Raw genomic sequence first — 19315 nt, 5'->3', positions numbered from 1 at the left:
TAGGTAATGGCAATTGGTAATCCAAGGATTGCTGGATTTATTGCTGCCTGGAGTGTATAGGTGTGGTAACGATAACATGCTTTACTGAAGCATGATGACGTTGGATATAAAGATGAACCTTTTGCCCACTTACGTTTATCATGACGCCAGAATAGCTCCTTTGTGTTTGTGAGGTGCACATGGGATAAAATGTCGACACGCCGCAGGTAAATGCATTTTTGGGTTTAAAAAAATGGAATCAAAAGAAAATTATTTACCCAATTGTGTCAAGAATACCTGCAAAATGATGTTGAAAAAAAAAAAAAAGGCAGGCATTAGCAACAGAATTAAGACCTAAAATAAAATGGTTGCATAACGGTATGCACACTTCGACTACTGTACTTCCGCATCCAACTACTTTCTTCACACGACCTTTGTTTATTTAGGTGTATGAGTACATCAGAATCACCCATTTTGTCTGGGCAATATTTGAAACTTCCTCCTTGTAAAGTGTTAAACATCTCAGATTGTGAGGGCATCTTGTGTGTGGAATTTTACCACTATTGACTCTCCTGTTGAGTAGCACATTCTTTGCGATTGTTGACCGTAGACACTCCCTTATAACAACAAGAATGTTTTCGATCTTTGCAAAGAGGGACAGGCAATCCATTTCCAAGTATGCATTTATTTATCCAGAGATAAAAGATTGGTCTTTTTCTCTCCACCGCTCTCATGCTTGCTCCCGTAATAACAATAAATCAAATAGACAAAATGGCTGCCGTGAAAACAGCCAAGACCTTCGTAGGATGGCAGAGGAACACAACTGCGCTAGGAATACTGGCAAGAATAAAGTTACACACGATGATGATGATACTGCAGACCAAAAGTACTAAAATGACACAAATCCTGAAATACAAAAAGGGAGTCCAGTTAATTGTCAAGTGAACACATTTTCCCCCTAAACTTTAAAACGCATTTAAAGCTCACGCTGCAGCAAAACCAAAACAATGCATGTTATAAACAGCACAAACAAGAATCATTGTTGAAAACAAAATGGCACAGTTCAAATAAATACAGCATGAACTCTTTTGAGGTACTTGTAAAGCATAACAGAGGCTTGTTCAAAAGTAAAATCACATAACTTCCAAAAATCGCCACATTAAAAAAAAGCTAGCATTAGCCAGCATCAAATTAAGAGCGCAAAACCAACAATCATGTTCAGCAGCAATTTATATGCTATCAAGTCTTTTCCAAATCTTAAAATGAAAACAAGGAGTGAATAAATTATTCATTTTATGAGCGGAGTCTGACAGACAAGCAATACAAGAGCTTGGTTTCAGCCTTGTAGAACCTATTGTCAAGAAATGTCAATTCAAATATGAGATTATGAACTGTGAAACTTTGAAAAATACTGGTCTCACTGTGTAAAATGATGGATTTACATAAATAATACATGTTAAATACCAGTTGATGTGTGCAAACACTATCTGTGGTGTTAACCTGAATTAGTAAAAGCGGTTTCAATTCTCATGTTCATGTACTGCGGGCAAAGCTGTACAAATTCACAATTCTTGATATTTCACCTCAAGAATCTTCTGTATCCCAAGACTGTAAAGTATATTAGACTAAATAAAACTAAAAATCTAAAAGCTATGATGTATACTTTATAGACTTGACTACACTTTAATACAACACACGCCATGATTAATTAGTGAGTTCACTAAGTGTTACAGGTTTTTCTTTGTTCAAGTCACAATGTCAGAATTCATTGGGGTTTTGCAGCTCACGGTCGTCTCCGCGACAACCCTGCTGACGTGACATGTCAAGTATTCATGGTGCAATTGCATTGGGCCTCTTGAGAAAGGCCATGTATTTCATGGGCACGCTGTCTGCTTTGAGCTGCACCTCCACTAGTGTGAAGATGGAAATGACCTGTGGCGAAATCAACAACAACAATTCATCAGCACGCTGCACCAAATGATAGAAGCCTCACCGCATCTTCAATGCTCACCGTTTTGGCCTTTAGGCCACTTTGTATTGATTACTATCTAAATATTCACTTAAACTGCTATATAACGTTTTCACTGGCTACGCGAAGACTATTTTTCTCACCTGCTCAACCGGAGGTTTCTGTGGGTCCTCTGGCGTCCACAGGAGAGTCAGCTCGGATTTCTTCCCCACCTTGCGATGGTGGAACGAGATCAGGCCGGTGACAGACTGATGGTCACAGAAACAAAATGCTTTGTTGAAATGAATCACGTAAACGCTGAAACATTTGTTGAGAAAGTATATATGGTGAGTAACCTTGCAGTAGATGCGTTTCTGCACCCCGTAGCGCAGAACCAGCACATCGAAGGACTGATCCAACACGGCCATCACCATGGCCTCAGAGTCCAGGGGGCCGCAGTCCTGTTGAACAAAGCCGCAAAATGACCATGATACGAACTCGGAAACAATACCGAAAAATCTCCTACTTCTCATGTATGGACTATCAAGACAGAAAAAGGAACAATTGTGTCCAAACTATAGCCTCAAAATGATATAACAGGACAATCTTTGCTTCTCACTTCTGTTTCTAATCATTGGCCCTTCTCATGTAGCCGAATAATGTAACCACAAGACACACTTTTAGTAGGAACTACAATCTGAAGCATATTGTCAAATGCCCCTCTGAAAACGGAGCCTTATAGACTTTGTAAGATATTGGATCTCATCAGAGTTTACGGGTGCACCAAAAGGTGTGACTGCACTATGCAGAATGTTACTGACCTTTACAAAAACTCCAAAGAAAAGCTCAGAGCTCAGCTCCTGGACTCTTTTAGATGCAGTCTTCTTCTCATTGCAGCGCGAAGTCTGTTTTTGGACTTCCTCTCTTGACAGCTCTAACATGGGACAGCACTCTGGATGAAAACATACAGAGCAGAAAACGTCGAAAAGCGAGGGCAAAAATGTGACAATACTTCCTGCTGCTTTCATGGGAAATGCACACGAGCAGTGTTTAAAGCATATACTCAGTGAAGACGCCAGCAGTCGGTGCACAATGATGTCAGCGTAGCGTCTGATGGGTGACGTGAAGTGAGTGTAAAGAGGAACGTTCAAGGCGTAATGTTTAAAAAGCTTTTCCTCTCTGACGACACCTGTACAGAAGTATAATGCCATCTGGAAAACAATCGTTCAGAGAAACACAAATGTTCATCCATAAATCCAGTACACGCCTGGCTGGTACATAACAGCAAGCGGGATGTTTTGGTTACATCGGTACGCTGCAAATGTTTTGATCCACTTGTTGACAAACAGCAGCCATCAAGTTAAACAAGCTAACCTGCATAGGTCTGGAGCACATGTGGGTGAGGACTTCTTTCCGCGCAATGGAATATTCATCATTACCAAGAGTGGAAAGGAGACTCTTCTACATGTTTGGAAAAACACACAAGTGAAAAGACTTCAATGACTTAATTGGACTTGATCAGTTAATAGTGTTGGAATTGTAACCATCAAACAGTTGTATTTGTATTGTTGATATGGGTACCAACATTTAAGGCGCCAGCAGAAGAAAGGTCAATGTCAATGCCCAGCTGGTCGCACAGCTCTTGTAGCTCATCCACCATCTTAGCCTTGGGCGGAGGGTGGCGTCGGAGTAACGCCAGCTCAGGGAAACGTTTGTAAATATGGTGCGCTGTGGCAATGTTAGCCAAGAGCATGAACTCTTCAACCAACCTAGAAAATGGGGGGCAAAAGGCAGCTGACATTTACACTTGGTCCCATTTGGATAAATTCATGTCTTGAAAGATAATATTAATTCACAGTACAATAAATATCACTGTAATTTCTCATGTACAATACGCTCTCAAGTATAATACGAACCACCCAAATCAGGAATTCCCTTCTACCTATGTATAATACACACCATCGATTAGCTGCTATCCATTCTCAAAACGGGAATTATGAGCCGCATTTTATCAGGTTGCTCAAAATTGTTTGTGTCGCTTCTTCACCGTGCATTTCTACTCAAGTTCTCATATTAGCAAAGAACAAAGACGGTGATCGACTCAAATCAATGCTCGGTGATACGGTAAGCCGAGCATTTGAATAGAACAGTGAAGAATTGTAGTCTTACCGGGTTAGGAGTTTTAGCTTTGCTTTATGTCAAACTGCCGAGCTTCTTAACGGTTCCCTTCTAACGGCAACAGTGATCACTTTCGTCGTGAAAGCAGCAGAGTAACTTGTCCTTTTCGTCGCCATTTTTCAACTTGGGAAGCGTGCTCCGTGAAGTGGCGCGACAAGAAATAAATCTGTTGTCTAGTATAGACGCTAATTCTGATGCTGTCATCAAACAGATGTGGCAGCAATACGATATTGTATACGACATGGGGTGCGTTCTGAAATGCAATCAATTATATATACATTTGTAATATTAGACATTGCAGTACATAATGGAATGAAAGCACTGTGGTGGTGGGTTGACGTAATTCCCCTACGGAACTAAGGGCCGATTAATGAGGTCCAAACGTTCGTTTTTGATGTGCTTAACTTCCGAACAACGTGCTCTTTCATTTCACATTTTTATACACCTTTTTCACAACGCCTAGGTACTGGTATACATCTACGATCAATGTGAAGTTTTTTCATTTTCCTTCTTCCTATCTATTATACGCAATATGGATTTTTGAGGGAAAATATATGACATACATTAGAAATGATAGTCATTAATCTAGCAAATATACAATGAGATATTGTAGCACAAATACCAACTTGTTACTATCTCTGTACTGGTAGATGTAGCAGCCTTGCGGCATCATGGTTTCTTTGTCCAAAGTGAAAGAGAGTTTCAGCTGGAACCAAAACAAAAAATGTAAGTGGTTAGGTTAAATGTGAGAAACATGCAGTCCGACCTTAAAAACGCTTATCGTTCAATATCACACATCACCAATTCCTCGTAAAAAGTAAAAAAAAAAAGGTTTGGCGGTCTGCCCAGCAGGACTAACCTGGTCCAGTCGGAGCGCTCCTCCAGAGAAACGCTGAGCTCTGAGGTTCTTGGCAATGGAATGCAGGTTCAGCACCGCCTGGTGAATCGCGTCAATGGAGTGCTGAGGGTCCACAGGAGGCAGTTCTTCAGCAGCAAATGTCTTCTCAGGGGCCTCGATCATGCTCTGAGCATGATCGTAACTCAACTTGACACACGAGCGGATCACAGAGCGGCCGAACCACTCACTCAGAATCTGTTCGTAGGAAGAGGAACCAGAAATGTAATACTGATCTCAAGACTACGGGTAAGTGAATACATTATCATTTTTGTTTGAATTATTACCATCTGCTTCACTGCACCTCAACAACTGCTATGATTCTCCTGCGGACATACCTTTCCTTCAGGTGTGACTTTCCAAATGGCGGAGAAGGTGAGCCTGTCAGTGAGAGGGTTCAAGCTGCATAACTCCTCACAGAGCAGCCTTGGCAACATTGGGATGACCTGGATAGTGACAAAGAACAAGATCGGGTTGAAAAGCAAAAGTGGATGATCCAATCTGTGGACCAAACGGCCAAGTAGCCTGATATAAATGTTCAGCTGTCAAACTATGGGAATTATCCAGATCATTTAAGTGACTCATCATTTAGGTTACTCACTTTTTGTACAAGGTAGACACTTGTGGCTCGCTGGCTCGCAATTTTATCCAGAGCACTGCCCGCCTGCACAAAATAACTGACATCCGCAATGTGGACCCCCACCTCATAGTTCCCTGTATGAAACAAACAAATATACCTTGAGAGCAATCTTCCAAACCCCAAGAAGTGCTTCAACACCACCATTTATTAGAAGCCATAATTCATGAAGTGCAAATTACCATCCGGAAGCCGTTTACAGGACAAGGCATCATCCAGATCTCTGGCGGTCGCTGGGTCAATTGTGAAGATGCACTCCTTCCTACACATGAATGCCCAATTATTCTTCATCAGGTAAATAAATGTTTCAACTAAATAACCATTCGCACTCACATTCACACCAACGGGCAATTTAGAGTCTTCAATGAACATCGCGTGCGTGGTTCTGCAATGCGGGAGGAAAGCGGAGTACCCGGAGAAAACCCGCGCAGGCAGAGAACATGGAAATGCCACACAGGCGAGGCCGGATTTGAACCCGCAACCTCAGAACTGTGAGGCAGATGGGCTAGCCAGTCGGCAGAGTCAGCAAATATGACCCAGCTGCAAATTCGACAAATGACTATTTTCAGTTCTTTAAACCTATAAACGTCTCGAAACACTGTTGCGCAGAATAATTAGAAACAGTACAATTGAAGTTGTTGATTTTTGAAAAAGATACCATTATAATTTGGAGGTTTGTTGAAAAAAAACATTTCAATTACAATCGAACGCTTGATGACTTGCAAATGACGCTGTCATTTGCGTCCAGAATCTGAAAAACATTTCACGTGCGAAATAATTTGGAATGCAGTATGTTTCCTATGTTTCCTTTTATTGCTTTGGGCTGACCAATAAACAGCAAGTAGGTGAGTTTTTTCAGTGAATAATGGGGGGGAATCCGCAAACGTGAATCTGCAAATTGGCAATCACATATATGCTGGGGGGCACCAAACTCTTTTTCATCAATGTATGTCTATTGCCTACTGCATATATTTACTGCAATTACGACTTTACTACTGCGTTCACGTAGGGCAGCGATTACGTGCGTTCCAACTTGCGTAGAAATTCGGGTTACGTTTGTGTCGTAGGAACGGAACCGTGTCCTAAACCGAACCCTCGATAAACATAGCCCACTGTACAAGTCCCACCTTAAGTCTTTTCTCTTGGCCATCTCCTCAGGTGGGATATTCCAGGGCACATTCTTGGGCAAGCAATCAAGCACTTCATCCGAGAACTCTGAAAAATCGACATCATACTCTAACAAAATGCCCTCCGTTTCTGGCTCGATTTCCCCAGCCTGGCCCAACGTCTTCGCCAGCCGACTGATGGAACGCAGAGTACGGGAGAGTCGTTAACCAACACGATAATCAATGTGCAGACTAGACACTGCAATATTTACCCTTCTGCAAAGTTGCTGTCAGCCGGACAGTTGATGATGCGGCAGATGAAAAGTGTGTTGGCGTAATCAGCCGGGCGGGAGCTAAAGTCTTCCGGACAATCAGTTAGCGGAACATTAATCCTCGGTACGCGGTGGTCCACAGGGGAGAACATGGCGAAGGGCTTGTCTGGTAGAAATTTCAGGGAGCCTGTCACAGCCCTTGAGTGCTTCTTTTCAACAATGTACACCACCTGGAGCAATGATGAGAAGGAGCATGTCAAAGAATTTAAACATATTCAAAACCACAATTGATATCTGATTCAAAATAATAATAATAATGTAAGTAGAAAGCTCACTTTAGCAGTCATTTGAAGTACTTCACCATTGGACTGTGGTGGAAAGCTGTTTTCCAGATGATCTACAAACATTAAAAACTTGTTTTATTTCATTGGAGTGTTGGATTCCAACTCAATCGCAGTCCAGAAATCGACGGCCTGCATCTTCGCAGTTCACTAGTCACAATTTTACCTATTTGCACTTTTTGTGCGCTTTCTGAAACGTCTCTAAAGCTCTGTCTAAATTAGAAAGTCGAGCAGTAATTAGTGTCAAGGACGCCCGCATGTTGAAGTGATCCGTCTGGACGGGGTCGAGGAAAATGAGAGAGAAGGGAGAGTCGAAGACGCAAGTGTGGTGGACCAGGAAGTGCCGATGATTAGTAAGAGGCGAGGTGGCTGCGGAGTTTTTGACCAGCGTGTTCAATAGAATTCTAGCGTGTGAGAAGATGCCTGAGGAATGGAGGAAAAGTGTACCGGTGCCCATTTTTAAGAACAAGGGTGATGTGCAGAGTTGTGGCAACTATAGAGGAATAAACTTGATGAGCCACACAATGAAGTTATGGGAAAGAGTAGTGGAGGCTAGACTCAGGACAGAAGTGAGTATTTGCGAGCAACAGTATGGTTTCATGACTAGAACGAGTACCACACATGCATTATTTGCCTTGAGGGTGTTGATGGAAAAGTACAGAGAAGGTCAGAAGGAGCTACATGGTGTCTTTGTAGATCTAGAGAAAGCCTATGACAGAGTACCCAGAGAGGAACTGTGGTACTGCATGCGCAAGTCTGGAGTGGCAGAGAAGTATGTCCGAATAATACGGGACATGTACGAGGGCAGCAAGAACAGCGGTCAGGTGTGCTGTAGGAGTGACAGACGAATTTAAGGTGGACGTGGGACTGCATCAGGGATCGGCCCTGAACCCCTTCCTGTTTGCAGTGGTGATGGACAGGCTGATAGATGAGGTTAGACTGGAATCCCCGTGGACCTTGATGTTTGCAGATGGCATTGTGGTCTGCAGTGAAAGCAGGGAGCAGGTGGAGGAACAGTTAGAAAGATGGAGGCATGCACTGGAAAGCAGAGGACTGAAGATTAGCCGAAGTAAGACAGAATATATGTGACTGGATGAGAAGGGTGGTGGGGGAAGACTGAGGCCACAGGGAGAAGAGATAGCAAGGGTGGAGGACTTGAAATACTTGGGGTCAACCGTCCAGAGCAAAGGTGAGTGTGGTCAGGAAGTGAAGAAACGGGTCCAAGAGGGTTGGAACGGGTGGAGGAAGGTGTCAGGTGGGGTTATGTGACAGAAGAGTCTCCGCTAGGACGAAGGGCAAAGTTTATAAAACAGTGGCGAGGCCGGCCACGATGTACGGATGAGAGACGGTGGCGCTGAAGAGACGACAGGAAGCAGAGCCGGAGGTGGCGGAAACGAAGATGTTGAGGTTCGCTCTCGGAGTGACCGGGTCGGATCAAATTAGAAACGAGCTCATCGGCGGGACGGCCGAGGTTCGATGTTTTGGAGACAAAGTTAGAGAGAACAGACTTGGACGGTTTGGACACGTCCAGTGGAGAGAGAGTCGGTATATTGGAAGAAGGATGATGAGGACGGAGCTGCCAGGCAAGCGAGCGAGAGGAAGACCAAAGAGAAGGTTGAGGGATGTCGTGAGGGCAGTTGGTGTTGGAGAGGAGGATGCAGGAGATAGGCTTACATGGAAAAGGATGACACGCTGTGGTGACCCCTAAAGGGTATTTACTTGGGTAAATGCGCTGCCTCGCGCAATGTGACGTCCGGTTTTGTGCGCATATATGTGTGATGTCCCGGGCGTGTTCCGTTTATAATAGAAGGGGCATTTGTTTTTGTATTGTGAACGGACTGCATAAAAAAGATCGGATTTAACAATGAAGAGATCGGATTGAACAAAAAAATAATCCAAAATAGGGCTCATGCCCTGCTTTGTGAACGTGCCCTAAGGGTCGTGACCTCCGTCTGCAAGCTCACCCTGGTCACGATGCTGATCTTCGACAGAAACACGTGGAGCTCGCACCATCTTCTTCTGGGCTGGTTGGACCGGGTTTCCCTTCTGGGTCTCTGACTCACTGGCTCCCTCACAGTCAGTGTCGGACCTCACAACCTACATGGAAAATCTTTGAGATTTATTCATTAAAGACACAATTAGGTCATTAATCCATTTTGTGACAGTTACCGTCCAGATTTATACTGTGGGGATTGAAACTATTATGTGGCGGAATCAATAAGGAGGTATAATCTACCTTCCATTGTTCCCGTGGTAAGATTTGTACCACGACTATGTCTCCATTTAATGCCCTGTTACGAGCAATTATGCCATCCAAAAATATATCTCGAGTGTCATCCTGCAAACAACAACAAAAAAAAAGGTTTCTTTGCACATATTTCAGTACATTACAACTTGGCAGCGAAGTACCGCTCATAAGGTTATACTAAGTCAATTTAACAACAAGAAAGTCATCGAAATATTTGTAAGGTGGCCCCATCCAACAAATGCTGCAAAGATTCACTTACAGGGGATGGGATAAAAGCGTCATAGTACTTCTTGGGGTTGATTCGCAATTGTCCCTGTGGGCAAAAACAATACGCACAGAATAATCTTGCTGTTGAAGTCACATTGCAGCACATTCAAGGCCTTTTCACACTGCACTTGGCAGGGCACAGGGCACAGGGCACAGGGCGCTGTCGACAAACCCATTCGTTGTGTTTGCGCTTCAAGGGCGCGTTGCGGCGCGATGCGGGAGGTGGCGCCGCCCCTCCAGTCGGAAAATGTCCAACTGGGGAGCGGCACTGCGGTGACGTCAGACGGCGCTTCAGAGTATTAAGAGCAATAGACCGACCAGAAGTCGAGAAAAGTAACCATGAACTGCTGAGAAACCACTTCCGTGTATGGGCAAGCTTGCTGTCGTCCCTGCGCACTGCCATGCGGTGAACATCAAGAAAACCAAGTGCACTGTGGAAAGGCCTTCATAATAATAGAGCAGATTAGGCAAATACACAGGGTCGAACGGTTTCAATAAATGCCAATATGTTTTTTTGATGTTAGCATCTCACAAGAACATTATATTCATGTACAACATACTTTTAGTTTCATCCCTGTTTGCAAATGTTCCCACAATCTGAGGAGAAGTACAGGCGTGGAAAAGAGGATGAGATCACCCGTGTTTCTTCAGTGTTTTGCTCATTTTTAATGCCTGGCCCAACTAAAGGAACACTTGTTTGGACAAATGTCATGGCGACAACAACAACAACTAGCGCGTAAAAGTTTAATTTAAGAACTGATATTTTTCAGGGTTTCCTTGAAAAGAACCAAAATGACAATTACTAATCTTAAGCATGTCAAACAGCGAGGCATTAAAATGAACAAGAAGCTAAAGAAACAAGGGTGGTCTAATAATTTTTGTTCCACGACTGTACAGTACTTCCAAACAACAGGTGTACCTGAATAAGTTCTCCTCTTTTAAGGCCATGAGAAACTTCTTCGGATGTCATATAGGGTTCAAAAATGTGTTTCCGCGAGCCTCTGCCTCCTTTGTTCTTATTCTTGTCTGCGGGCGAGTTGGAACCGGAAGCTGAAAAACATCAACTTTTTCTCACTACATAGATCAGGAAGAACAGAATAGACTCCTAATGTACCTGTGTTTTTTGGGGGGTTGATGAAATCCTGACGGGATTTGGGATTGTGACTGTCACCTGAACATTTTGACACTCCAACATTTGGCTTCCCCTCCTCCTCCGACTGCTTGGGCAGATTCTTTTTCTTTCTCTTCTTTATGTCCTCGCCTTCGGGTTTGTTGAGGACATTCTCAACAAAGCGGCCGGCATCCTTCGAGGAGTTTTCTTTGCTGGAGTCTTTGGTTTTCTTCCGCTGCCGCTGTTGCTTCTTGGAGTCATTCGGGCAGAAGGGACCGAGCTCCTCTCCCGACTCGATGTCCCCATCTTGGCTCGTGGCCGTATCCCGTCTCTGTGCCTTCCTGTGCTTTTCAGACACACCTGGCTTCCTTTCGCCCTCACGCTCTGCATTTTGAAGGCTTAATTTCACCATATACAACGAAAGGGCGCTCTCATCTCCTTTGTCTTTTAAGGGAGAAGGGGAAAAGTCACTGGAATCAGACAGATGATTTGGCATTAGGTCCCTTTTTAGCGGGGGTACGCTGAGCTTGTCGCTCTGGCCTTTCAGGAGTGCGCTCGGTCCATTATCTTCCATTGGGAGAGACGACGCCTTGGCAAACTGCTCCAGGTACTTGGTGAAGGTGCTGCTGCGGTGCCGGCTCAGAAGCCGGGCATAGGCATCTTTGCGACGGGGCGCTTTCGACTCAGCTGGACTGCTTTTCGCCTCTTGCTTCTGGTTGGCCCTCTTGGGTTGCCGAGAAGAATCCATGGGCTGCAAAAATGGCTCTGAGGATAAATGGGGGACATGCGACAAGTAAACCACGAGTCACCGTGCAGTCGTCGTATTTGTTAAGCAAACGTCGCATACACACTGCACTAAACCCAGGAGGTTAAAAGAGATACCAACTGGCATTCTCCTCTTTCACACAAGTTTCGGATGTACTGCGCCGATGGACAAAATGATGACAAGTACGTTTTCCTAGCTAACTTCAGTGCGCGTTAGCCTTGTTTTTGAGACAATACGTTACGATGTATCCAACTTCTGCGTTATATCACTTTCATCGTGGACGTCGTACACGGTAGCGTAATACACCCAAATATGTTGGAGAAAAAACAACAACTTAATGATGATATGTCAAAGATTGACTTAACACTTACGGACGGAAACTCCTAGCTTGATTTACACAAACACTTCCGGTGTCGTCACAAGTGGTAGCGTTCAGGGTACCTTTCTGCTGTAGGAAATACTGCTTTCAGTTCCTCCCAAAGTCCCAGTGTTATTCGAAGTGTACTTGGGCAGATTTGGTTATATTTAAAGATCGACAACGTGTTATGCGCGCATTGTTTGAAACTGTCAATGATTAGCTGGTCCTACTGACAGTCTAGCAAACGTGACAGGGACAAAAACCTCGAGAGGGCAGCAAAGCTTCAATTATTGTACCTAGACGTACTTGGTGAACGATGAGCAAACTTGATGCTGGAAAATGAAAGCGCGTGTGCGCTGATGTGCGTTTGTGTGGAAGAAAGTATCTTCCGATGTGTTGATTTTGCTTATTTTGTCTTTCGATCTCGTAGTTAACCAATTGGTTCTTATGCAAGAGCAGGACCACATTAAGGCTGAACTGACCTTTACTATGACGTTTCCTTCACAATTGGTTGTTTGCACATTTAGAGTAGAAGAGGATAGAATAGCCTTTATTGTCCTAGCAGTGGGGGTGCAATGACACGTGTCCTTTTGCATAAGACATATCGAGATGTGTGTGGTGTAATGCGTCCATTCTTATCTTGGAGTGCTGCGCGAAGGTGGAGTCCGTGCCGGGTGCCTTTGGGCAACGGGCAAACCATCCAAACCATCCCCTGGACCGGTTGCTTGCTCGTCAATCACCGGAATCACACAGAGACCAAACGCACTGAAAGCGGGAAGTGAAGCCATTCTGTCTGCACACAAGTCACGACACGATCAGTGACCGCCGTGTTTAACGTCTGGGATTCATTCTGCCGAAAGCCATCGGGATGTATGCGCAATTAGAGTGTGGTTACTTATGCTGCGGTGATTTTTGGACTCAGTTCGGGAACTGTAAGCATTTATATCCTCTAAAATAATGCACTCTGGCTGACCCGGAAAGGAAAGAATATCATGCTTGTGAGCCACGGCTGTTGATTTGACCCGAACAAAGCAAATGCCCATAAAACACGGCCCAATAACTCACGGGCAAATCGTTGGTTAATCCTTGAGAAACTAGCAGCATATTTCTAACTGATGCGCAAATGCATCTCGCTTGCAAAAATCCCTTTTTCCTCCGAGCGAGCAGCGCGTGAGTAGTCGAGATGGCTGTCGCAGTAGAGTCTCTGCCGTGGTTGCGGCTTGCACGAAGCCAAGCGAAGCATGCAGAGGAAGAAGCAAATGACTCTGAAATATTCATGAGGCGAGGAGAGGCGGTGCAGCTTGGAGAAGAGGAGGACATCAAATCGAAGGGTCAGGAGCGCTCATCGCACGCAGGTGTTGTCTGCTTCATCTTTGCTCGAGTCTCATGTCATCCCGTGTAATCGTGCCTTCATTATCGCTTTGGGTGGGCGTCGTGTCAGGAGAGCTCCGCAGTCGTCACTTTCTACTGCCATGACAACGGCGTCTGAGTCCACCCGGGCACCGCGACGCCCGTTTTCCGTTCGCCGTCGCACAACGCGGCGAGCAATGCTTTAGTTCCCCAACGTGTTTCAAAGCAACATCAAAACAACAACAACATAAATCAGGAAATCAACTTGCGTTAAGTTACGTTGGAAAAGCCAAACGTATTTACTCTACTTTCTTATGATCCTATGGAACATCAATATAGTACTAAAACAATACTAGGATAACATAAGTCCGAAATACGGATACATACACATCCTTATTCCTATAAGAATCCAAACGACCGTATCAGTATCAGCAGCATCTCGGAAAGACAAACACAATTTACGTGTTGCCCTTCAAAATGGCAGAAATGATCCCAACTACTCACTAAAGCCATTACGCTCTTGTCTTTAAACAATCGTAATAACGGCAAAGTCATGCAAGAGTTCCCACACTTTCGCAAATTCCTACATGCTCATTCATATCTCCGAAATGATGCCATTTATTTTGCCGTCTATGATTGCGAGAACGCAACATGGCTGCCTCGTCGCAGATCCCTCTGGTGGATTGCAACAACATGAACGGCAAAGGCGAAGAAGGGCCGTTTGGAAAAGAAAGAGGGATTCTTTCGACACGAAGAGGCACGTGTTAGTTTTCACGGGGAAAGGAGAACTATCTGCCGAATCCCAAATGGAAGCAGCATCTTGAGAAAAGCGCTTGCCAATCAGGAACGTTCATTTGGGACATTTTGCCACTCAGCGTTTGCAAAAGGTTACTTCACAAATTTGGGACGAGCAACAACCGGCAATAATGCGAAGACTCGCGACGTGAATTGATTTCCAAAAGGACATTCAAATTGGACGAAAATGGCGCTTCCGCAAACGACCACAGCAAGCATTTATAATCGGCTTATTACGCTATCGCAGTCTCCTTTCAGAACCGGACAGCTCCGGTCCGTTCCCACGCCCCGCCCACCTCCGGCACACTGGCGGTGAGAAAGGACCGCGTGCGCGCGCGCCCGCGCACACGCACAGCGGTGGGTTTGGGCGACACCTCAGGTGGCTTCTTCTTCTTGTTGTTGTTGTTGTTGTTGTTGTTGTTTGCAGCGGGGAACTCGAAGAAGAATTTGCCTCTTCTTCGCTCCTCTCACATGGAGCGCGAACCGGTTGAGGAGCAATCGCGAGGGGATCCCGAGCGCAATGCAAAGTGGGCAATTCCGATCGTCATCGTGCAGGGCACATCCTCTTGTTTGCGCTGCTTAAACCTGCTCGCAACACTTTCTCCTCGCTGTCCCTGAAGAAGAAGAAGAAGAAGAAGAAGAAGAAGAAGGAGAAGGAGAAGGAGACGGAGGAGGGGGAGGAGCAGGAGGAGGATGATGATGGCTCTCCTCGTCCTGCTTCTGCAAACGGGGCTCGTTTTGGGCTCCAACTACGGCTACGTGGAGTGGTCGGAAAACCACCGAGACGAGAACCCTCCGGCGTTGAGCAGCGCCCAAAGCATCGACGCATCCGAGCAGCAGCAGCAGCGGCCGGCGACCGAGCGCACGGTCGTGGCGCACAAAATCGAGGAGGACCTCCCGAGGGTGGTGACCGCCTTCCTCCACAGCGGCGACTCGTCGGCGCTGAGGCAGGTCAAGTGCTCGCGGAGGTACGAGCTGAGCAGCCTGCGGGGCGGCGCGCGCGTCGCCTCGCACTACTCGCTGCACGGCATCCTGGAGACCGTGACGCACGCCGCCAACTTTTTGAACACGATCCTGCAGGCCAACAGCTCCCGAGAGGACACCTGGCAGCGGGACCTTCGGTGGTATCGCGCGCTGGTTCGGCGCATGCTCGAGGGGGACCCCAAAATCCACAGGGCCGCGGTGAGCTTCCGCGGGGACTCACCGGCGCCCGGCACGCACGTCTCGCTGCAGGCGACCAGGAGCGAGCAGGAGGTGCTGCTGCAGGAGAGCGGGAGCCCCGATCGGTCCGGCTGGGTCAACGGAAGGAGGGCGGACCCCAAGACTGGAGTTCACCTTCTGGACAAGGAGCAGATCAGGTGGTCCGCGCCCTACCTGGAGTGCGACAGCGGGGCTTTCGTGCCCTTTTGGCTTCTCACCTTGTCCGCCGGCTTCTACGGACTCGAGAGAGATTCGGGCCTCCGATTCAGGTGAGAGAACGTTGCTGACGGAGAACCACTTGGCCGAGCGACTTTCAAAATACGCGAAGAACAAAGAGGAGCGTGTCTGCATGTGCACGCGTCATACTCATAACATCGAGGATAACGAACGAAACTATCTGAAGCCTTGCATTCACCAGAGTGACTTTCGTCATCATCATGAATATACAGTCAATATCAGTATGATATCAGTATATCCAGGCACGTGCGCACACAGGACCCGAGCGGTGCTCCAGCACCTGCCCCCTTGCCCTGGACGGAAAAAGCCTTGTTGTTGTTTTCCCCTCTCTGTCATCAATTCCACCCAAAGTGTGGTCACCGGGCAATCACAGGGCACATGTAGACAGACAACCGTTCGCACTCGCATTCAAATCTTTGGGCAATTTCGGGTCTTCGATGAACCTAACGTGCACGCTCTTGGAATGTTGGAGGAAGTACCCAGAGAAAATTCACGGGGTGCAGCCGCAAACTCACAGATTCCGTTTCCGCTGTAACGCCCCGACGACATGCACCGTTGCGCTGCCCGGGATGGCAACACAATAGATACCATCATTTCAAGATTTGAAAAAAAGTCATACACTGTAATGTACAACCCCAATTCCAATGAAGTTGGGACGTTGTGTTCAACCTAAATAAAAACAGAATATAATGATTTATAACTCCTGTTTGCCCTATATTTAATTGAATACACTACAAAGACAAGATATTCAATGTTCCAACTGATAAACAAATAATCTTGAACTTAGAATTTTAGGGCTGCAACACGTTCTCAAAAAGCTGGGCCAGGGTCATGTTGACCACTGTGTTACATCACCTTTTCTTTGAACAACATTCAATAAACCTTTGGGAACTGAGGACACGAATTGTTGAAGCTTTGGAGGTGGAATTCTTTCCCAGTCTCGGTCGATGTACAGCTTCAGCTGTTCCACCGTCCGGGGTCTCCGCTGTCGTATTTTACGCTTCATAATGCGCCGCACATTTTCAACGGGAGACGGGTCTGGACCGCAGGCGGGCCAGTCTAGTACCCGCACTCTTTTACGACGAAGCCACGCTGTTGTAACACGCGCACAATGTGGTTTGGCATCGTCTTGCTGAAATAAGCAGGGGCGTCCTTGAAAAAGACGTCGCTTGGAAGGCAGCGTATTTTTTCTCCAAAACCTGTATGTGCCTTTCAGCATGAATGGTGCCTTCACAGATGTGTAAGTGACACTAACACAGCCCCGTACCATCACACATGCTGGCTTTTGAACTTTGCGTCCATCACAGTCCGGAAGGCTCTTTTCCTCTTTGGCCCGGAGGACACGACGTCCACAATTTCCCAAAACAATTTGAAATGGGGACTCGTCGGACCACAGAACACTTTTCCGCTTTGCGTCGGTCCATCTTAGATGAGCTTCGGGGCCAGAGAAGGCGGCGCCGTTTCTGAGTGTTGTTGATAAATGGCTTTTGCTTGGCATAGTAGAGTTTCAAGTTGCACTTACGGATGTAGCGCCCAACTGTATTTACTGACATTGGTTTTCTGAAGTGTTCCTGAGGGATCGAAGGTCACGGGCATCCATTGTTGGTTTTCGGCCTCGCCGCTTACATGCAGCGATTTCTCCAGATTCTCTGAACCCTTTGATGATATTATGGACCGTAGATGATGAAATCCCTCAATTCCTTGCAATTGTCCGTTGAGGATCATTGTCCTTAGACTGTTGGACTATTTTGTCACGCACCTTTCTACCCGATCGTGGCACCCACCTGTTCCCAATGAGCTTGTTCCCCTGTGGGATGTTCCAAACACGTGTTGGATGAGCGTTCCTCAACTTTCGCCGTCTCTTTTGCCACCTGTCCCAGCTTTTTTTAGAACATGTTGCAGCCATGAAATTCTAAGTTCATGATTACTTGCTCAAAACAATCAAGTGGATCAGCTTGAACATTCGATATCTTGTCTTTGTAGTGTATTCAATGAAATATAGGTTGAACATGATTTGCAAATCCTTGTATTCTGTTTTGATTTGTGTATAACACAACGTCCCAACTTCATTGGAATTGGGGTTGTACTACAATAATGCTATGGTGTTAAAGTTGAGAATTTGTAGCATTATGACTGCCACAAGACACCACATTGTACATGACATGGACATTATTATATGAGCTGAGTGCAAATACTGAAGTATATGAAGTGAGAAGGCAGACGGTGAAGAAGAAGCGGTAACCTTTCTCATTCCGAATGCTCTCGTGTCAAAGCACAGCTGGGCCCGTCTTCACGATGGCGCCACTTGTGCGCAGCAGCGGCGCAGGCTTTTTCTGCCTCCCTCCAGTGGCCTTCGTGTGAGTGGGTGGCAATTATGCATGTCTAAACACTCATCTGGCAAGGAGGGGCGCAGGCATGGATAATAGTGTGAGCGAACAATAATGGGCGATAGATAAAGTGCGGCATTTGGCCGCCGATGCCAGCGTGAGTTGCAGCGTATCAAGCAGCTTGTGGTCCAGTTTGATCCGAAAGAAAGCCTGAAGGAAAGGCAGTCGAGGTCTTCCTTCATATTTGCTACATTGTTGTGGCCAAGTGACTTGTGATTTCCATCCGTCCATCTTCTGAGCCGCTTTTCCTCACTGGGCTCTGAGCTGAAACTTGGGATTTTGCCCTTACCAAGTATTCGCGCTCACTCGCCATCCGCGACTTCGACAAAATCTTTCATCCGATTCTCGGGAAGCTGCTGACAGTTACAAATGAGCCTCCTGAAAAACTATTTCAATGACTTTCTCGAAGTAATATAACTCATTACAACGGATTACATTTGGATGACTTTTCTTCATTTGAGCGCATGCACTTGGATGCTTCTAACAAAGTGGTTCTCGTTACATGGAAGGAGTTACTCCCCAACACTGGTTACAAGTTAGACTTGCGTGTGTATTATTAGACACTTGTCTCCTGAAATAAAGAATCGGGCTGTTTTATGTTTAAAACATGCGAGAAACTGTTCAGCCTTGCACGCGTACGCCTCTAACGTTGCCAATTAGCACTTAATATTCAAGCGCCACCGAGGAGGGCTTTGTGTACCCTAATGCAGTGGCTCTCAACCTTTTTTAGGGTCCGGGACCCCCTGCAAATTTTTGATGGACCCCGAGGGACGCCTGACTTGAATATTGCAAATAAGCAGTATTATTAAAATGCACTTGTGAAACAGATGGAATTACCGAAAAAACGTCCCGTATCCTGTGTAGTTTAGGTAGATAAAGGCCTCAGTCACATTTGAGTGAAATCATACGATCTCTATGAATGTCATCAGATCCTTTTAAGAAGGGATTTTATTTTCACGGACCCCTGCTTCCCTAATGATTACGAGTAATGGCGATTTGTAGCAGTTTGACAATGAAAACGAAGCTTTACACCCCGAACGGCAAAACAGGTGTGGAGAAAATGGACTCCAGCGTTGGTTGAAGCGCCACCGCTCGGAGCACACGTCATGTCTTCCCTTCTCATGTTCTCGCGTGAGCTCGAAATGTTTCGCCCGCCTCCTCCGGTCATCGCAGCGGTGCGATGACGTTTCTAAAAATAGAACGTCTGGACCGAAAAGCTCCAGCCTTCCGTCGTATTCTT

The 19315-nt window shown here is 45.9% G+C and overlaps 2 protein-coding genes across 7 annotated transcripts in view; one reads left to right on the top strand and one right to left on the bottom strand.

The window, feature by feature from the left end:
- Window positions 1-630: 630 nt before the first annotated feature.
- Window positions 631-12701, bottom strand: dis3l2 (DIS3 like 3'-5' exoribonuclease 2). Of its 4 annotated transcripts, XM_061694819.1 has the most exons (21): window positions 12120-12699; window positions 10986-11747; window positions 10791-10921; window positions 9864-9917; window positions 9593-9694; window positions 9321-9453; window positions 7351-7412; window positions 7016-7245; window positions 6765-6938; window positions 5820-5899; window positions 5602-5714; window positions 5339-5446; window positions 4965-5198; window positions 4732-4811; window positions 3513-3696; window positions 3302-3388; window positions 2991-3138; window positions 2749-2879; window positions 2284-2388; window positions 2092-2196; window positions 631-1911 (listed from the first exon to the last, which is right to left on the bottom strand). In XM_061694819.1, the coding sequence occupies exons 2-21, from the start codon at window positions 11728-11730 to the stop codon at window positions 1810-1812; spliced, it is 3108 nt and encodes a 1035-aa protein (XP_061550803.1). In that variant the 5' UTR covers window positions 11731-11747; window positions 12120-12699; the 3' UTR covers window positions 631-1809. The 4 variants fall into 4 exon arrangements, with proteins under 4 accessions (XP_061550803.1, XP_061550801.1, XP_061550802.1 ...); XM_061694817.1 differs by having other exon boundaries at window positions 2749-3138; window positions 12120-12701; XM_061694818.1 differs by lacking the exon at window positions 12120-12699 and adding an exon at window positions 11869-12113 and having other exon boundaries at window positions 2749-3138.
- Window positions 12702-14570: 1869 nt separating this feature from the next.
- Window positions 14571-19315, top strand: part of gpr158b (G protein-coupled receptor 158b) — a 38976-nt gene continuing 34231 nt past the window's right edge. For all 3 annotated transcript variants that reach the window (XR_009769731.1, XM_061695162.1, XM_061695161.1), the window contains exon 1: window positions 14571-15720. Coding sequence is in view for 2 of the 3 variants with exons in the window: in XM_061695162.1 (XP_061551146.1) it covers window positions 14945-15720 (776 nt within the window). In the remaining variant the exon portion in view is untranslated. The remainder of the gene's footprint in view (window positions 15721-19315) is intronic.

The sequence above is a fragment of the Phycodurus eques genome, chromosome 13, assembly GCF_024500275.1.
Source record: "Phycodurus eques isolate BA_2022a chromosome 13, UOR_Pequ_1.1, whole genome shotgun sequence".
NCBI classification, from domain to species: Eukaryota; Metazoa; Chordata; class Actinopteri; order Syngnathiformes; family Syngnathidae; genus Phycodurus; species Phycodurus eques.
The sequence above is the reverse complement of the archived record's forward strand: the minus strand, read 5'-3'. Positions and strand labels throughout refer to the sequence as shown.

What these genes read in the sequence shown, in the direction of transcription:
- dis3l2 (XM_061694817.1), bottom strand. Translation starts at nt 11,730, where the DNA reads ATGGATTCTTCTCGGCAACCCAAGAGGGCCAACCAGAAGCAAGAGGCG. An exon ending in AAGTCACACCTGAAGGAAAG is followed by an intron (nt 5,199 to 5,338) that starts GTATGTCCGCAG and finishes TCCTACGAACAG; the next exon opens with ATTCTGAGTGAGTGGTTCGG. An exon ending in AGAAACCTCCGGTTGAGCAG is followed by an intron (nt 1,912 to 2,091) that starts GTGAGAAAAATA and finishes ATTTCGCCACAG; the next exon opens with GTCATTTCCATCTTCACACT.